Source organism: Rhincodon typus, chromosome 29 (genome assembly GCF_021869965.1).
Source record: "Rhincodon typus isolate 14 chromosome 29, sRhiTyp1.1, whole genome shotgun sequence".
NCBI classification, from domain to species: Eukaryota; Metazoa; Chordata; class Chondrichthyes; order Orectolobiformes; family Rhincodontidae; genus Rhincodon; species Rhincodon typus.
Window position 1 is genome coordinate 38,690,048 of NC_063360.1, and position 16,819 is coordinate 38,706,866.

Sequence of the window (16,819 nt, forward strand, 5' to 3'; positions counted from 1 at the left end):
TCCCGAATGATCCGAAGTTCATCCAGCTCCAGCTCCAGTTCCCTAACCCGGTTTCCGAGGAGCTGGAGTTGGGTACACTTCCCGCAGATGAAGTCAGTGGGGACACTAGTGGTGACCCTTACCTCCCACATTCTACAGGAGGAGCATACAACTGCCCTAACATCCATTCCCACTGTTCTGAGTTCCCAAACAGACAAATTTTTGAGTGATATAATCCGATGGTTGTGAACAAAGCTTGGCCAAAAAGGGCAATCTTGAGAAGGGTTTTAAAGGAGAGGTTTCGGAAGTAAATTCCGGAGGTTGGTTTCAAGAGCTGGGAGCATGTTGGTCATGGAGGAGGCAATGGCCTAGTGGTATTATTGTTGGACTGTTAATCCAGAGACCCAGATAATGTTACAGGGACCTGGGTTCAAATCCTGCCACAGCAGATGGTGGAATTTGAATTCAATAAAATGCCTGGAATTAAGAATCTAATGATAACCATTTACCGATTGTCGGAAAAAAAGCATCTGGTTCACTCATGCCCTTTAGGGAAGAAACTGCCATCCTTATTAGGCCTGGCCTACATGTGGTTGACTCTGAATAAGAACTGAAAGAACTGCGGATGCTATAAATCAGGAACAAAAACAGAAGTTTCTGGAAAAACTCAGCAGGTCTGGCAGCATCTGTGAAGAAACTCAGAGTTAATGTATTGGGTCCAGTGACCCTTCTTCAGAATGTTCTGAGGAAGGGTCACTGGGCCCAAAACGTTAACTCTGATTTTTTCTTCACAGATGCTGCCGGACCTGCTGAGTTTTTCCAGCAACTTCTGTTGTGGTTGATTCTGAAATGCCCTCTGGGTAATTAGGGATGGGCAATAAATGCTACCCAGCCAGTGACACTCTCATCCCGTTAATGAATAAGGAAAAAAAAATGGTGGATGGGCAGGAAGCACAGCTGATAAATACAGAGATCTCAGCAGTGGTTGGACCAGACTGGCTCAATACAAGGGAAGGAATGAAGCTAGGAAGGGGCTGAAAACAAAGACAATATTTCTAAAACAGAAGCACTCATGGACAAGGAGCTAATGTTGGTCAAGGAGCCCTACATGATGAGTGAATGGAGTCTGGTCTAAATTAGGAAAACACGTTGCAGGTTCTGGATGAGCTGCAGTTCAGAGAGAGTGGAAGACAAGAGGCCAGACAGGAGAACACTGGCACAAGGCGCCAGAGTTGAAGCTGTGGACTCTCCTTAGTGCAATGCTTACCAACTCTTCTGTGAGCCCAGCTGAGCTTTGAAAATTGTTGTGACCCTTTTAGGAATTTTGAGAGTGGTTGGTGGGAGATGGGGAGAAGACCAATAAAGGGGGAGGAAAATCTGAGAGTGACTGGAGCAGTGGGTATAGCCATTGCTGGTTATGAGCTCCCACCCGTACTTGGGGTTTTAACCCCCACTTTGTCTTAGTGGACTCGAGCTGTTTGCTGCTGCCAATGTCATCCTTGGGACGCTACAGAGCAAGTTAGGAGATAGTAATTAAACTTTATCTACAAATTAACATGGTTGCCTCTAAAAAGCCATGTTTCTCACAGCACATGATATATTTAAGTAGGTATTTTAGGCGATATTTAAGACAAAGCATCCAGTTCTGGTAGGTTTAGCAGCTGGTATCTGTTTCTTGGGGAGACAGTACCACCCACTGGTGGCTACAGGAATAGCTGCATCTCCAAACAAGGCTGGATTGTAATGTTGTGATGGGAACTTGCTAGAACAAACAAAACCCCTTCTAAAGTTTAGATATCAAACAGCAGTTTCCCACTAACAATTAAACAGAAATATATCACACCTATGAGTCTAACAACTCAAATAAAGCCATCGAAAAGCAAAAAGAAACTTGTTTGGCAAAATCTCAGAAGAGACAATTCAACTTGTTAAGACCGTTCATTCCATCAACTCAACCAGATCATGGCTGCTCTTTTTCCTAACTCCATTTACCAGTCTACGTCCCTTTACTGCTTCCTAACAAAAATTATTTGTTTTTTGGAGGAGAGAGATTCAGATTTCCACTCACATTTTGTGTAGAAAAATCCCTCCTCACATGATCTTAGTCTCCGTTAATAGCTTCACTGGGATTCCCGGCAAAGTTCCAGCCAACTTTACGAAAGGTAACTCAATAAGTCATCCTCACTGATTGAATTCTGAAACTGAGTCCCAACCCGAAACGTCAGCTTTCCTGTTCCTCTGATGCTACCTGGCCTGCTGTGTTCCTACAGCTCCACACTGTGTTATCCCTTTGGAAGCACTTTGTGTTTCTATCCAATGATCTGAAGTTTGTTATTTTGAAAGAGTAGGCCAGTACATAAGAAGAACAGAAACATCAGGCAACGTGTGAAGACCATTCTCTTAGAGATAGTAGGACCATTCTCTTGTTGCTCATTCCTCTGAGCCATCTTTGTCCAAATGCCTGACTTCACAGCAACCTCCAGGCCGTGGGCGTATATACACGTCACTCTGTCCAGGTGCAGCTTAATAAAAGGCCCAATGAAACAGAAAATGACAGCAAGGTCTGACAGCTCATGATTATTAAGAAGAACAACTGCCAGGAAAATTCACCTCTAATCTTATTTACCAGAAAGGTCAACATTTCTTGCAGACAGTTTGCTGCATTTTCTATTTTTTTCTTGTTTCAGATGATCAGTATCTGTCACGTTTGGGTTTCTTTTTTAAACCAAAAATATTCCAATGCAGCTGCCCATTGGTCAATTACACCATTATCTTTTCTCCATCAGTTGTGACTCAGAACACTCATTCTCTGTAACAACAGGTTGTGGGTTTAGGTCCCAATCCATGAACCCAGGCCCATAAATCCAAGCTGACCCCCCAGCAGGGAAGGGGTGCAGTAATGTTGGAGGGTGTGCTGAGAAACTGAAGCTCCCTCAGATCTCCCCGTTTCAAAGTCAGCAACAGCCAGGATTTGAAAGAAGAGCAAGAGCATTCTTTGCCAGTGTCAAGGTCAAAATTTATTATATGACCAACATCCCTAAAACAATGGTCAATAGATGTAAAGCTAGAAGAGCACAGCAGGTCACACAGCATCCAAGGAGCATGAAGTCAACGTTTTGGGCCGAACCCCTTCGTTAGGACTGGAGAGGGGAGGGGGGGGGCCCAGAAGTAAATAGAAGTAGGGGGTAGGGCTGGGGAGAGAGTAGGTGGGATGGAGATAGATGGATGCAGGTAGGGGGTTATTGTGGTTGGTCAGTGGGAAGGATGGAGCGGATAGGTGAGTAGGAAGATGGACAGGTTAGGTCAGGTCAGGGAGGCGAGGAGGAGGGGGAAGGCTGGACATGGGATTAGGCTGGGGTGGAGGGATTTTGAAGCTGGTAAGGTCAATATTAAGGCCATGTGGGTTGTAAGATCCCAAGGCAAAATATCAGGTGTTGTTCCTCGAGTTTACGTTTGGCCTCACTCTGACAGTGGAGGATGTCAAGGATGGGCATGTCACCCAGGAGTGGGAGTGGGAATTAAAGTGGATGGCATCCAGAAGGTCAGGTTGGTTGATGCATGGAGAGCGCAGATGCTCCACGAACTGGTCCCCAAGTCTGCGTTTGGTCTCCCTGATATAGAGGAGACCACATCAGGAGCAATGGATACAGTAGATCAGATTGGATGAAGAGCCGGTGAATCTCTGTCGGATCTGGAAGGATTATTTGGGGCCTTGGACGGAGGTGAGATGGGGAGATGTGGGGGCAGGTGTTGCACCTTTTGCAGTTGCAGGGTAAGGTACCGGGTGTGGTGGAGAAATTGTTGGGGAGTGGAGCTGATGAGGAAGTCACGGAATCAATGGTCCCTGTGGAAAGCGGACAGGGCTGGGGAGAGAAATATCTTTCTGGTGATGGGGTCTGGTGTAGACGGCAGAAATGTCAGAGGATGGTGCCTTGGATTCAGAGGTTGGTGGAGTGAATATAATTGCTGTTTGAAAATTTGCTGTTGCATTTTCTAAATTACCACAGTGACTTCATTGGCTGTGAAGTTCGTTGCAAAATCCTGAAGATATTAAAATTCTATAAAAATGCTCATCTTTATTTTGTGTTTTCAATCCTACTGTACCAGCTTTCTACAAGGCAGTCACAGGTGAGATGTCAGCCATGCTATAGCCATAGCACAGATATTTTGATTTTATAAATTTTATATCAAGGCACGCCTTAAAATGTAGCTTCCTATTATCACTTTCAAAGTGTATCGAACAATGAAAATTCAGAGAAAGGTAAAGTGAGAGTTCCTGGACAGGGACTTAATCCCACAGTCAGAATAGCAGGGAATCACTTTCCATCAGAAATAAGAACAGCCCGGGGGAAAACCTAGTGAATCGACATCACAAAACGCAAACACTCCAACTGCCTTTAGCATAAATCTAGTCATGGGGATATTGATGCTGGAAATGCAACTGTCTCCATCAAACACTCCCAGGACAGGGACAACACAATGTTAGAAACTGAGGAAAGCTCCCTATACACTGTCCCTCATCACACTCTCCCACATCTGGGGCAGCACGGGGTTAATTACAGAGTAAAGCTCCCTTGACACTATTCCCATCAAACACTCCTAGGTCAGGGACAACATGGGGTCAGATGCAGAATAAAGCTCCCTCGACATTGTTCCCATCAAGCCCTCTCAGAACCTCATTCGCTGCCCACACTAATCCCTTCACAAAGCAGATAGAACACTATCAAATGGTGTGACTGGGCAAATTGGACCTAGATTAGTTCATTGTGGCCAACTGTATTTTGAAAGTTAAGGAGCTGCCCTGTTAACTGCTGTTCAGTCTGGTTTAACTCCATGGCCATGAATGATGCTCGACTTTGTCCTGTTTCCTTGTTTTCTGCTGACCAGTCCCACTTCTTGTTGCTTTGGCCCAGGACTAGGTTCTCTATAGCAGCTCTTCTGGAAGCACACTGAGTTATCTGTCACCTCCAGGTTATGGCGCTGACAAAGCTCAGCAGCTGAGGATACACTGTCCATGCCGAGCAGGTTTGCCAGCCTCTGGAGAGGGTAGCGACAGTTGCGGCTGCTGTAGCCATAGTTAAATACTCGAAGTAGGTGATGCCGGAATTGTTCAATGTGTCGATAAATTGCACAGCTCTGCAGGAAGGACAAGCGGCGAATTAGTCGCAGACATCGCACATAGTTTCCCTCTGCTAAAGCTCGGTTCATGACAAATGCCATCTTCATGTCAGGCGAATCTCGGGTGTGATGTGGCAGGAGTAAGGCGTGTTGAAGAGCTTTCACTGAACCTAGAGACAGATGTGGTACAGGTTGGGATCATTAAACACCAAAACTGACATGGTATTTTGCTGAATCCAGCCACAGTTCATACCCATAACAGAAAGAGCTCCAGTTACCAAATAAAACAGCCATAAGAAACAGAAAACGTGAGAGATACCTCAATAAACTGAAATGAATAGTGTGGATCCGGGGCACAGGAAGTGATATAAACAATAGAAAATGGGGACAAATTTACAAAGGGAAAGCGAGATTAACACAGAAGCTAAAAAAAAGTGAAGCGTATTGTGGGCCTTTTATATTTAGAAGCACAGTGAGGAACATTGCAAATGAAAATAAGGAAAGGACAGACTTGTTGAATATCGACTTTTTAAAAATTCATTAACAGGATGAGGGCGTCGCTGGCCAGGCATTACTTATTGACCATTCCTAATTGTCCAGAGGTCAGTTCAGTATCAACCGCATTGCTGTGGGTCTGGAGTCACATGTAGGCCAGACCAGGTAAGGATGGCAGTTTCCTTCCTTAAAGGGCATTAGTGAACCAGATGGGTTTTTCCTGACAATCAACAATGGATTCATGGTCATCATGAGATTCTTAATTCCAGATATTTATTGAATTCAAATTCCACCATCTGCTGTGGCAGGATTCGAACCCAAGTACCCAGGACATTATCTGGGTCTCTGGATTAACAGTCCAGCGATAATACCACCATGCCAACACCCTTGTTCCAAGGAAGAGGATAAACTGTTTGTCATTCCAGATAAACTAATAACGAATCAATGATTGGAATTCACTGAAGTAAAGATAAAGAAGCAAACTTTCAAATGTTGATTGGGGAAGGCTGTTCGCAGGTAAAGGGGTGGCCGGCAAGTGGCAGGCTTTCAAAAATGAGTTAACAACAGTTCAGGGCCGGCATGTTCCTGTTAGTGTGAAGGGCAAGGCTGGAAGGAGGAGGGAACACTGGATGACTACAGATATTGAGGCTCTGGCCAGAAAAAGGAGGCATGTGTCAGGTACAGGCAGCTGGGATCAAGTGAATCCTTGAGGAGTACAGAGGATGTAAGGGTACACTTAAGGGAAATCAGGAGGGCAGAAAGCAGACATGACACTGCTTTGGCAGATAAGTTTAAGGAGAATCCAAAGAGATTCTACAAGTATATTAAAGGCAAAAGAGTAACTAGGGAGGGAATAGGACCCCTTAAAGACCAACAAGGCCATCTATGTGTGGAACCACAGGAGATGGGTGAAATCCTATATGAATATTTTGCGTATGTACGGTGGAGAAGGACATGGAAGCTAGGGAAATTAGGGAAATAAACAGTGTCTTGAAAAGTATCCACATTACAGAAGAGGTGGTGCTGGAGGTCTTAACAAGTATAAAGGTAGATAAAGCCCTGGGACCTGATCAAGTGTAGCCCAGGACATTATGGGAAGTTAGGGAAGAAATTGTGGGGCCCCTAACAGAGATATTTGTATCATTAACAGCCATGGGTGAGGTGCTAGAAGACTGGAGGGTGGCTAATGTTGAGCCATTATTTAAGAAAGGCTGTAAGGGGAAGCCAGGGATTTACAGAGCAGTGAGCCTGACATCAGTGGTGGGTAAGTTGTTGGAGGGGCTTCTGAGAGACAGGATCTAAATGCATTTGGAAAGGCAAGAGGTAGTCAAAATGGCTTTGTGCATAGGAAATTGTGTTTCACTAACCTGATTGAGTTTTTTGAAGAGGTTACCAAGGTGATAGATAGAGTCAGAGAGTTGCACAGCATGGAAACAGATCCTTTGGTCTAACTCGTCCAGGCTGACCAGATATCCTCAACTCTTTTAATGTGATAGTAAAGCTTCCTCAACACTGTCCCCATCAAACACTCCCAGGACAGGAACCACACAGGTTAGTTATGGAGTAAATCTCCCTGTACTCTTTCAAATTAAATGTAAAGGAAAAGTAAAACTCCCTTGGCACTATCTCTATCAAATACTTCCAGGTCAGGTACAGCATGGGGTTAATCATAGAATGCTACCACAGTGTGGAAGCAGGCCATTCAGCCCATCGAGTCCACACCAACCCTCCAAAGAACAGTCCATCCAAGCCTATTCCCCTATCCTTGCAATCCTGCATTTTCCATCACCTAGTCAGCACATCTCTGGACACTATGGGCAATTTAACATGGTTAATCCACTTAATCTGCACATCATAGGACTGTGGGAGGAAACTGGAGTAAACAGAAGAAACCCACACAGACATGTGGAGAATGTGCAAACTCCAAACAGACAGTCACCCAAGGATGGAATCAAACCCAGGTCCCTACTGCTGTTAAAAGTGGGAGTCAGCTGAGGGCAGGGTTAACTGGAGGGAAGCATCAGTAGCAGGCTACAGAGTAAGAGGACAGGGTGGGCAGAAATGGATGCAGACAGAGGTCACCTGGTAGTGAGCACCAGCTGACTCTCCGCCAGCTCTGGCTGGTGATACACGCAGGGTTCTGGCTGCAGCCATCTTCGGCTGTGTGCCGAACGTTGTGGTCACCCTGGGGCTGAGTGCGAGTGCCCTCCCTCTCAGCCCCTCCACTGCCAACACCAGTGACTGGGCTGGAGGTTAGATACAGAGATATACTCCTTCGACTCATTTAAACTGAAAGTAAAGCTCCCTCAACACAGCCGCATCAAACACGCCGAGGACAGGAACAGAACTGAGTTAGATGCCGAGTAAAGCTCTTTCTACTCTCTTAAACTAAAGTGAAGCTTCCTCTACACACCCAGGAAAGGGACAGCATGTGATTAGATATGAGTAAACCTCCCTCTACTCTTTTAAACTGAGGGTAAGGCTCTTTCTGCTCTTTTAAACCGAAAATAAAGCTACCTCTATATTTACGTATCAAATACTCCCAGGACAGGGACAGGATAGGATTCAATACAGAGTGAAGCTTCCTTTACACTGTCCCCCATCAAACAAATCAAGGGCACGGACAGCATGGTCAGAAGTTAGAAATGAATTGAACATCCTTTATTGTCACGTGTAGTCAATATAAAATATAGTGAAAAGTGTGTACCATCCCTGCGCATAAAGAATAAAATAGTAAAACAAAACTCAAACAGAGTCCAAACTTTCCTTCTCCACTGCTACAGCATGCTGCTGTCAGTCCTGCTCCCAACTGCACCTCCTCACACACCGTGCCACCGAGAATGCCCCGCTCCAGGCTCCCCCCCACCTCCCCCGACACCGTGCCACCAAGAATGTCCTGCTCCCAGCTTCCACCAACACCACCACCCCCACCCCCACCAACACCGTGCCACAGAATAAAGCTTTCTCAACTCTTTTAAAAAGGTAAGGATTCCCCTATTATTTTAAACTAATGGTAAAGCTCCTTCCATTCTTTTAATCTGAAAATAAAGCTTCCTCTGTGCTTTAAAACTTAAAATAAAGCTCCTTTTAAACTGTCCCATCAAAAAGTCCAAGACAGGAACAGCACAGATTTAGACAACTGGAAAGGCCAGCATGGGGTTGGGTACAGAGTAAAGTTCCCCATAATCTTTAAACTGAAAGCAGAACTCACCAAATACTCCCACGACAGGGAAAGTACGGGGGAAGGCACAGTGTAAAGACCCCCTTGCTCTTTTAAACTGAAAGTAAGCTTAAAGTAAATCAACCCTCTGCACTGTCCCTACCAAACATTCCCAGGACGGGGACAGCACAGATAGGGACATCACAGGATTAGATGCAGTATAAAGCTCCCTCCAAACTGTCCCCATCAAACACTCCAAGGACAGGAACAGCACAGGAATTAGATACATAGTAAAGCTCTCTCTACTCTTTTAAACTGAAAGTAAAGTTTTGTCTGCGTTGTCTCCAAACGTCTTAGGGCAGGTACAGCACTGTGGCAGATACAGAATAAAGTTTAATCTATGCTGCCTCATCAAACATTCATAGAATCCCTACAGGCCATTCAGCCCATCAAATCCGACCTACCCTCAGAAGAGCATTCCACTGAGACTGGCACCCCTACCTTATCCTGATGACCCCACATTTCCTATGGCTAATCCACATTGCCTGCACATCCTGGGCACTATGGGGTAATTTACCACAACCAATCCACCCAACCTGCATATTTTTGGACAGTGGGAGGAAACTGGAGCACCCAGAGAAAAGCCACGCAAACACAGGGACAACATGCAAGCTCCAGACAGAAAGATGCCCGAGGTTGGAATCGAACCCAGGTCCCCACCGCTGTGAGGCAGCAGTGCTAACCACTGAGCCAATCCATGCCTGAACAGCACAGGGTTAGTTACTGCATTAAGTTTTCTCTATGCTACCCCTTCAAATATTCCTGGAACTGGTACAGAATAAATACTTGAAGCAGGGATATGAGAACAGCAGATTGCTTTTTGAATGGTCTAACAGCCAAAAGAAGATAAAATATGTGCCTTTATCTTATAAACACCTTTTATCTGAAAGGGCTCCTCTGAGACCACAATTGATGTAATCACTGTTGTATGACGTCTCAAAGTCAACATGTCAGTACAGCTTTAGCAAAAATGATTGTGACCTCAATCCTGTGTTATGGGATGTGACTTAAGGATATAATGTTCTCAATCTCCATTTTAACTCCCATCACTTGAAGCGTGACTTTGTGTAATTTAATGTCCGCTCAGTCACCTTTGTGTCTGTGATAACAGTTAGCTACAAGATCTTGGTGACAGATATTTGGAAAACATTTGCAAACTGAACAAACACTCAGCTTTGGATATTCGAGAATTCAGATGAATAGCAGCATCTGAGCACACATTTCATTTAAATTCATTAACGGGATCTGGTAATCGCTGGCTGGGTCCAGCATTTATTGCTAGTTGCCCCTTGAGAAGATGGCGGTGAACAGCCTTCTTAAACAGCTGCAGTCCTCCTGCTGTGGGTTGACCCACAATGCCATTAGGGAGGGAATTCTAGGATTTTGACCCAGCGACAGTGAAGGAATGACGATATATTTCCAAGTCAGGATGGTGAGTGGCTTGGAGGGGAACTTGCAGGGGGTGGCGTTCCCATGTATCTGCTACCCTTGTCCTTCTAGATGGAAACAGTAATAGATTTGGAAAGTACTGTCTAAGGACCTTTGGTGTAGTGTATCTTGTAGATAATACACACTGCTGCTACTGAGCATCAGTGGCGGAGTGAATGGATGTTTGTGGATGTGGTGCCAATCAAGCCGGTTGCTTTGTCCTGGATGATGTCAAACTTCTTGAGTGATGTTGGAGCAGCACACATCCAGCAAGTGGGGAGTATTCCATCACACTCCTGACTTGTGCCTTGTAGATGGTGGATGGGATTTGGGGGAGTCAGGAGGTGAGTTACTCGCTGCAGGGTTCCTGGCCTCTAACCTGCTCTTGCAGCCACAGCATTTATATAGTGAGTCCAGTTCAGTTTCTGGTCAATGGTAACCCCAAGGATGTTGATAGTACGGGATTCAAAATGGTTAGATTCTGTTTAGCTGGAGATGGTCATGGCCTGGCCTTTTTGTTTCATGAATGTTACTTGCCACTTTTCAACCCAAGCCTGGATATTGTCTAGGACTTGTTGCATTTGAATATGGACTGCTTCAGTAACTGGGGGAATCATGAATGGTGCTAGACATTGTGCAATCATCAGATGAACATCCCCACTAATGACATTATGATTGATAGCAAGCCATTGATGAAGCAGCTGAAGATGGTTGGCTCTAGGACACTCCCGCAGTGATGACCTGGAACCGAGATGACTGACCCTCCAACAACTACAAATATCTTCCTAAGTGTCAGGTATGACTCTAACCAGATTCTAAGCAGAGAGCTTGCCCCTAGTTGATCCATGGTTCTCACTGATTCCAGTTTTGCTAGGACTCCTTGATACCACAGTCAAATGTGGTCTTGATGTCAAGAGCTGTCACTCTCACCTCAACTCAAGAATTCAGCTCTTTTGTCCATGTTTGAACCGAAGCTGTAATGAGGTCAGGAGCTGAGTGGCCTTGGCAGAACCCAAACTGGGCATCACTGAGCAGGTGCCATCATTTTACTGGTGACGAAGAGTAGACTGTTGGGGTGGTAACTGGCGGGCTTGGATTTGTCCTGCTTCTGTCTAGGGACATATCTGGGCAATTTTCCACTTTGTCAGGTAGGTGCTAGTGTTGTAACTGCTTGGCTAGGTGAGTGGCAAGTTCTGGAACACAAGTCTTCAGGACTATTGCTTGAATGTTATCAGGGCCTATAGCCTTTGTAGTATCCAGTACCTCCAATCATTTCTTGATATCACAGATTTCTGAAGAAGGGTCAAAGTCACCGTGATCATGAGGAATTTCAATATGCAGGTAGACGAGGAAAATCAGGTCGTAGTGGATTGCAAGAAAAGGAATTTGTGGACTGTCTACAAGATGGCAGCTTGTGGTGGAGCCCACTAGGGAACAGGCAATACTGGATTTAACGTTGTGCAATGAGGCAGACTTGATAAGGGAGCTTAAGGTGAAGGAACCCTTAGGAGGCAGTGATCATAAGATGATTGAATTTACTTTGAAGTTTGAGAGGGAGAAGATAGAATCAGAGGTAACAGTATTAGAGCTGAATAAAGGAAACTACAAAGGCCTGAGGAAGGAGCTGGGCAGAATTGACTGGGAGAGGAGCCTAGTAGGAAAGACAGTGTAACAGCAATGGCAGGAGTTTCTAGGAGTAAATCACGAGACACTGCAAAAATTCATCCCTAGGTAAAAGAAGCATGGTACAGGGACGAAGAGGCAACCATAGCTGACTAGGGAAGTCAGGGATAGCATAAAAGCAAAAGAGAAAGCATTTAATGTGGTGAAGGGCAATGGGAAACCAGAGGATTGGGAAGCTTACAAAGACCAACAGAGGGCAACAAAAAAAAGAAATAAGGAGGGAGAAGATTAAATATGAGGGTAAGTTAGCCAGTAATATAAAGGAGGACTGTAAGAGTTTCTTTAGAAATATAAAGGGCAAAAGAGAGGCAAAAGTGGACATTGGACAGCTAGAGATAGTAGTGGGGAACAAGGAAATGGCTGAGGAACTGAATAATTACTTTGCGTTAGTATTCACGGTGGAAGATACGAGTAAGATCCCAAAAATTCAAGAGAGTCAGGGGGCAGAGCTCGGTATGGTGGCCATCACCAAGGAGAAGGTGCTAGAAAAACTGAATGGCCTGAAGGTGGATAAATCACCTGGACCAGATGGACTACACCCCAGAGTTCTAAAGGAGATAGCTGAAGAGATAGCGAAAGCATTAGTGGTGATCTTTCAGGAATCGCTAGAGTCAGGGAGGGTCACAGAGGACTGGAAAATCGCTAACCTGACACCCCTGTTTAAAAACGGAGTAAGGCAAAAGACTAAAAATTACAGGCCAGTTAGCCTAACCTAAGATTTTGGAGTCCATTTTGAAGGATGAGATTTCTGAATATTTGGAAGTGCATGGTAAAACATTGCAAAGTCAGCCTGGCTTCATCAAAGGGAAGTCATGCCTGACAAATCTGTTAGAATTCTTCGAGGAAGTAACGAACAGGTTAGACCAAGGAGGGCCAATGGATGTTATCTACCTGGACTTCAAGAAGGCCTTTGACAAGGTGCCGCACAGGAGACTGCTGAGTAAGATAAAGGCCCATGGTGTTAGAGGCAAGGTGCCAGCATGGATAGAAGATTGGCTGTCTGGCAGAAAGCAGAGAGTTGGGTTGAAAGCGTCTTTCTCAGGATGGCAGCTGGTAACTAGCTGGTGACCCTACAAAGGTCAGTGTCGGGACCACAACTTTTCACTTTATTCATTAATGATCTAGATGAAGGAACTGTGGGCATTCTGGCTGAGTTTGCAGACGATATAAAGATAGGTGGAGGGACACGTAGTATTGAGGATGCGGGGAGGCTGCAGAAGGATTTGGATAGGTTAGGAGAGTGGGCAAAGAAGTGGCAGATGAAGTACAACATGGGAAAGTGAGAGGTCATGCACTTTGGTAAGAAGAATAGAGGTATGGACCATTTTGTAAATGGGGAGAAAATTCAGAAGTCTGAAGTGCAAAAAGACTTGGGCGTTCTAGTCCAGGATTCGTTCAAGGTAAACTCGCAGGTTGAGTCAGTAGTCAGGAAGGCAAATGCAATTTTGGCATTTATTTTGACAGGACTTGAACATAAAAGCAGGGATGTACTTGTGAGGCTCTCTAAGGTTCAGGTCAGGCCATATTTGGAGTATTGTGTGCCGTTTTGGGCACCATATCTTAGGAAAGATGTACTGGCCCTGAGCAGGTTTAGAGGAGGTTCACGAGAATGGTCTCAGGAATGAAAAGCTTAACATATGAGGAACATTTGAGGACTCTGGGTCTATACTTGATGAAGTTTAGAAGGATGAGGGAGGATCTAATTTAAACTTACAGAATACTGAATGGCCTGGACACAGTGGGTGTTGGGAAGATGTTTCCATTAGTAGGAAAGACTAGGGCCTAAGGGTACAGCCTTAGAGTAAAGGGAAGACCCTTTAGAACGGAGATAAGGAGAAACCTCTTCAGCCGGAGAGTGGTGAGTCTATGGAATTTACTGCCACAGAACGCTGTGGAGGCCAGGTCATTGAGTACATTTAAGAAGGAGGTAGATATGTTCTTGATTGTCAAGGGGATCAAGGGTTACTGGGAGAAAGCAGGAGAATGGGTCTGAGAAATTTATCAGCCATGATTGAATGGTGGAGCAGACTCGATGGGCTAAATGGCCTAATTTCTGCTCCTATGTTTTATGGTCTTAATTGTGCAGTGGTCACTCTTGCCACTAATGTCGAGCAAAGATGCACTGCGGTAGACAGATTGGTAAGGATTAGGTCAAGAATGTCTTTCTCTTTCCTTGGTTCCCTCACCAAATGCTGGAGACCCAGTCTAGCAGCTCCTTTAGGACTCAAATTTACCACCCTCAGTGCTTCCTCCAACCGGTCATCAATCAGGAGCAGACAGATTCATCAGCCAAGGAAGGATGGTACATGGTGATCAGCAGTAGGTTTCTTTGCTCATATTTGACCTTATGCTCTGAGACATCATGGGGTCCAGAGTCAATGTTGAGAACTCCCAGGGAAATTCCCTCCTGACTGTATACAACTGTGCCGCCACCTCTGCTGGGTCTGTCCTGCTGATAGGCCAGGGCTTATCCAGGGATGGTGATGGTGATGTCTGGGACATTGTCTGTAAGGTATGATTTTGTGAGTATGACTATGTCAGGCTGTTGCTTGACTAGTCTGCGAGACAGCTCTCCCAATTTTGACATAAGTCCCCAGGTGTTGGTAAAGAGGACTTTGTAGGGTCGACAGGGCTGACTGTTGTTATTTCCAGTGCCTAATTGGTGCCATATTTGTCCATCCAGTTCCATTCCCTTTTTTGAGACTTTTTACGTGGCTGATACACCTGAATGGTTAGCTAGGCCATTTCAGAGGGCAAATAAGAGTCCACCACATTATTGTGGGTCGGGAGCTACATGTAGGACAAAGGGTTGAGCTGAGACACAAAGGGTTGGGGGTCAGGTAAGCTCTCTATCACTCACAGCCTTATAAATAAAGAGACTGTGTCAGAACAACAGCTGCAGTAAGAAAGGACCATTTTCACAGAATCATAGAATCCCTACAGCGCGGACACTTAGACTGACTTTTTAAACTTAGACTGACACTGGCTGAAAAGATCAGACTGAGAGTTTTTTAAAAGTAGAATCATGGATAAACAAAATCTCATAAGGAAATGGGAATCTAAAGACACCTTTACTGAACTACAGGTAAAAGGAAAAGTCACCATTTTCTCATTCGAGAGATGACTGGTGGAGGTTTAACCCAAGGGTCACCATACATCAGGCAAGGGCTGGAGTTGAGAAAGGGGAACATGAACCAGTGTCAAAATTGAACCTGTGCTGTTGGCCATCCAGTCAACTGAGCTAACCAATCCTAATTGAATTACAACTCTTCAAACAATGTGCATAGTTCTATTTTACAGATTAAGCTGCAGATGATCCTAACAACTGAGCTCTGGAAATCCTGCTTGCTATCGGTAAAGGCCATTGAAGAATCAACACATTCATTCTTTCTGTGTTACAAACAGAAAGTCCTGAAAATTTAAAGATCAGCTCAAGGTAGGAAATAACTGACTCCAGTTCAAATCCTGCAGACAGCAACCCCAATAATCTATCGAGCAGTTTGTCAAAGATGTCACAACAAAGGGCGGAATTTATCATATAGCTCACTGACTTAGACATTGTCTCCACAACAAAACAAAGCCTTCAGAAGACCCTACCATTGACACTATCCTCTCTCAAAGGGTCAGTAAGATTATGGAATCCTCTTCTCTAGAAGGCACTGGAGGCTGACTCTTTAAATTTAGATTGAGTTTTGATAGACAAGAGAACAACGAAGAACAATTCATCACAGGAACAGGCCATTCAGCCCTCCAAGCCTATGCTGACACATTTTTCCCTTCCATACTAAAATCATTTTCACTTACAGGATCTCCAGTTCCCTTCCTATTCATGTATTCATCCAGGTATTTCTTGAATGCTGCTAAAGAACAAGGAACACGGGTAGAACAATACTCAAGGGTAAAGGAGGGGGAAGACAGAAGGTATGGCTGACACCACAACCAGCTTAGACCTACACTAGCTACCCACACCCTTACTCTGATACACCAAGAAGACTTTGTGATTTGTGCTGCACCTACCCAGGTTATAGAGAATGGCCAGAGCCTGAAATTCAACTTCATTTTTGTAATTCCCAGCAGAATAATTGGCAAGTAGCAAACTGAAACACTCCTGAACATGAACATCATTCATTTTTGGATCGAAAACCTGAATGGGTTCCTCACACAACCAGTATGAGGCACAAAGGAGGAAGCGTAGAGTCTTCTCCAGAATGGTCACTGCGATGGGCCCACTGACCTTTTGAATGGTCATATCTTGACGTACACTACGCAGTCGGTCAAACACATAATCATACACTTCCGCCCAGGGCTCGTCATGCCGCGGAACAATCTCATTGATCAGATAATGGACAGTTTTAAGGAGGACGTTAGCTGGGCGAAGCTCACACAGTTGTGCAGCTTCTTTTCCAGCTGCTGGTCGCGCATATTCCTTCACTATTCTCTGTGGGTCAGCTCTAGGCAGCCGGTCTCTCGCAGTTCCCTCCAGGATTTCAAACTTGTGAAGTCTCTTTTGCCTCTGTCGTTCATCCCTCTCTTTATCTGGGCACATCCCAGGACAGGTTCCTGTGTGGACCACATCTGGCTCTACAAACTTCACAGACATCATTCAGCATAGAACATTCCTAAAAACAAAGGGAAAAGGAGTCACACAGGAATACAGGCAGGAATTCAATCTACTAAAGATTGAGAGAATCAGAAAACAACAAGACGGCCAAGGGAGAAATAGGGGAAGGTGGGGAAAGGCGAAATGACAGAGAAAGGATGGAGAAAGAATGGCATGAGGGAATGAAGATGGAGACAGAAGAATGAAATAAGGAGTGGGGGCAGGGAAAACTAAGAGCAGGGGAACTAAGGAAGGGGGAATGGAGAGGAAAATGGGGGTGGAAGTGAGGAGGGGGG

At 45.0% G+C, this 16,819-nt stretch overlaps 1 protein-coding gene across 3 annotated transcripts in view; it reads right to left on the reverse strand.

Annotated features, from left to right (window-relative positions):
* Window positions 1–4,035: 4,035 nt before the first annotated feature.
* Window positions 4,036–16,819, reverse strand: part of sac3d1 (SAC3 domain containing 1) — a 13,725-nt gene continuing 941 nt past the window's right edge. For all 3 annotated transcript variants that reach the window (XM_048614008.1, XM_048614007.1, XM_048614009.1), the window contains exons 2-3: window positions 15,941–16,542; window positions 4,036–5,267 (exon numbers count right to left, since the gene is read on the reverse strand). In XM_048614008.1, the coding sequence (XP_048469965.1) occupies window positions 4,795–5,267; window positions 15,941–16,526 (1,059 nt within the window). In that variant the 5' untranslated portion in view covers window positions 16,527–16,542 and the 3' untranslated portion in view covers window positions 4,036–4,794. The remainder of the gene's footprint in view (window positions 5,268–15,940; window positions 16,543–16,819) is intronic.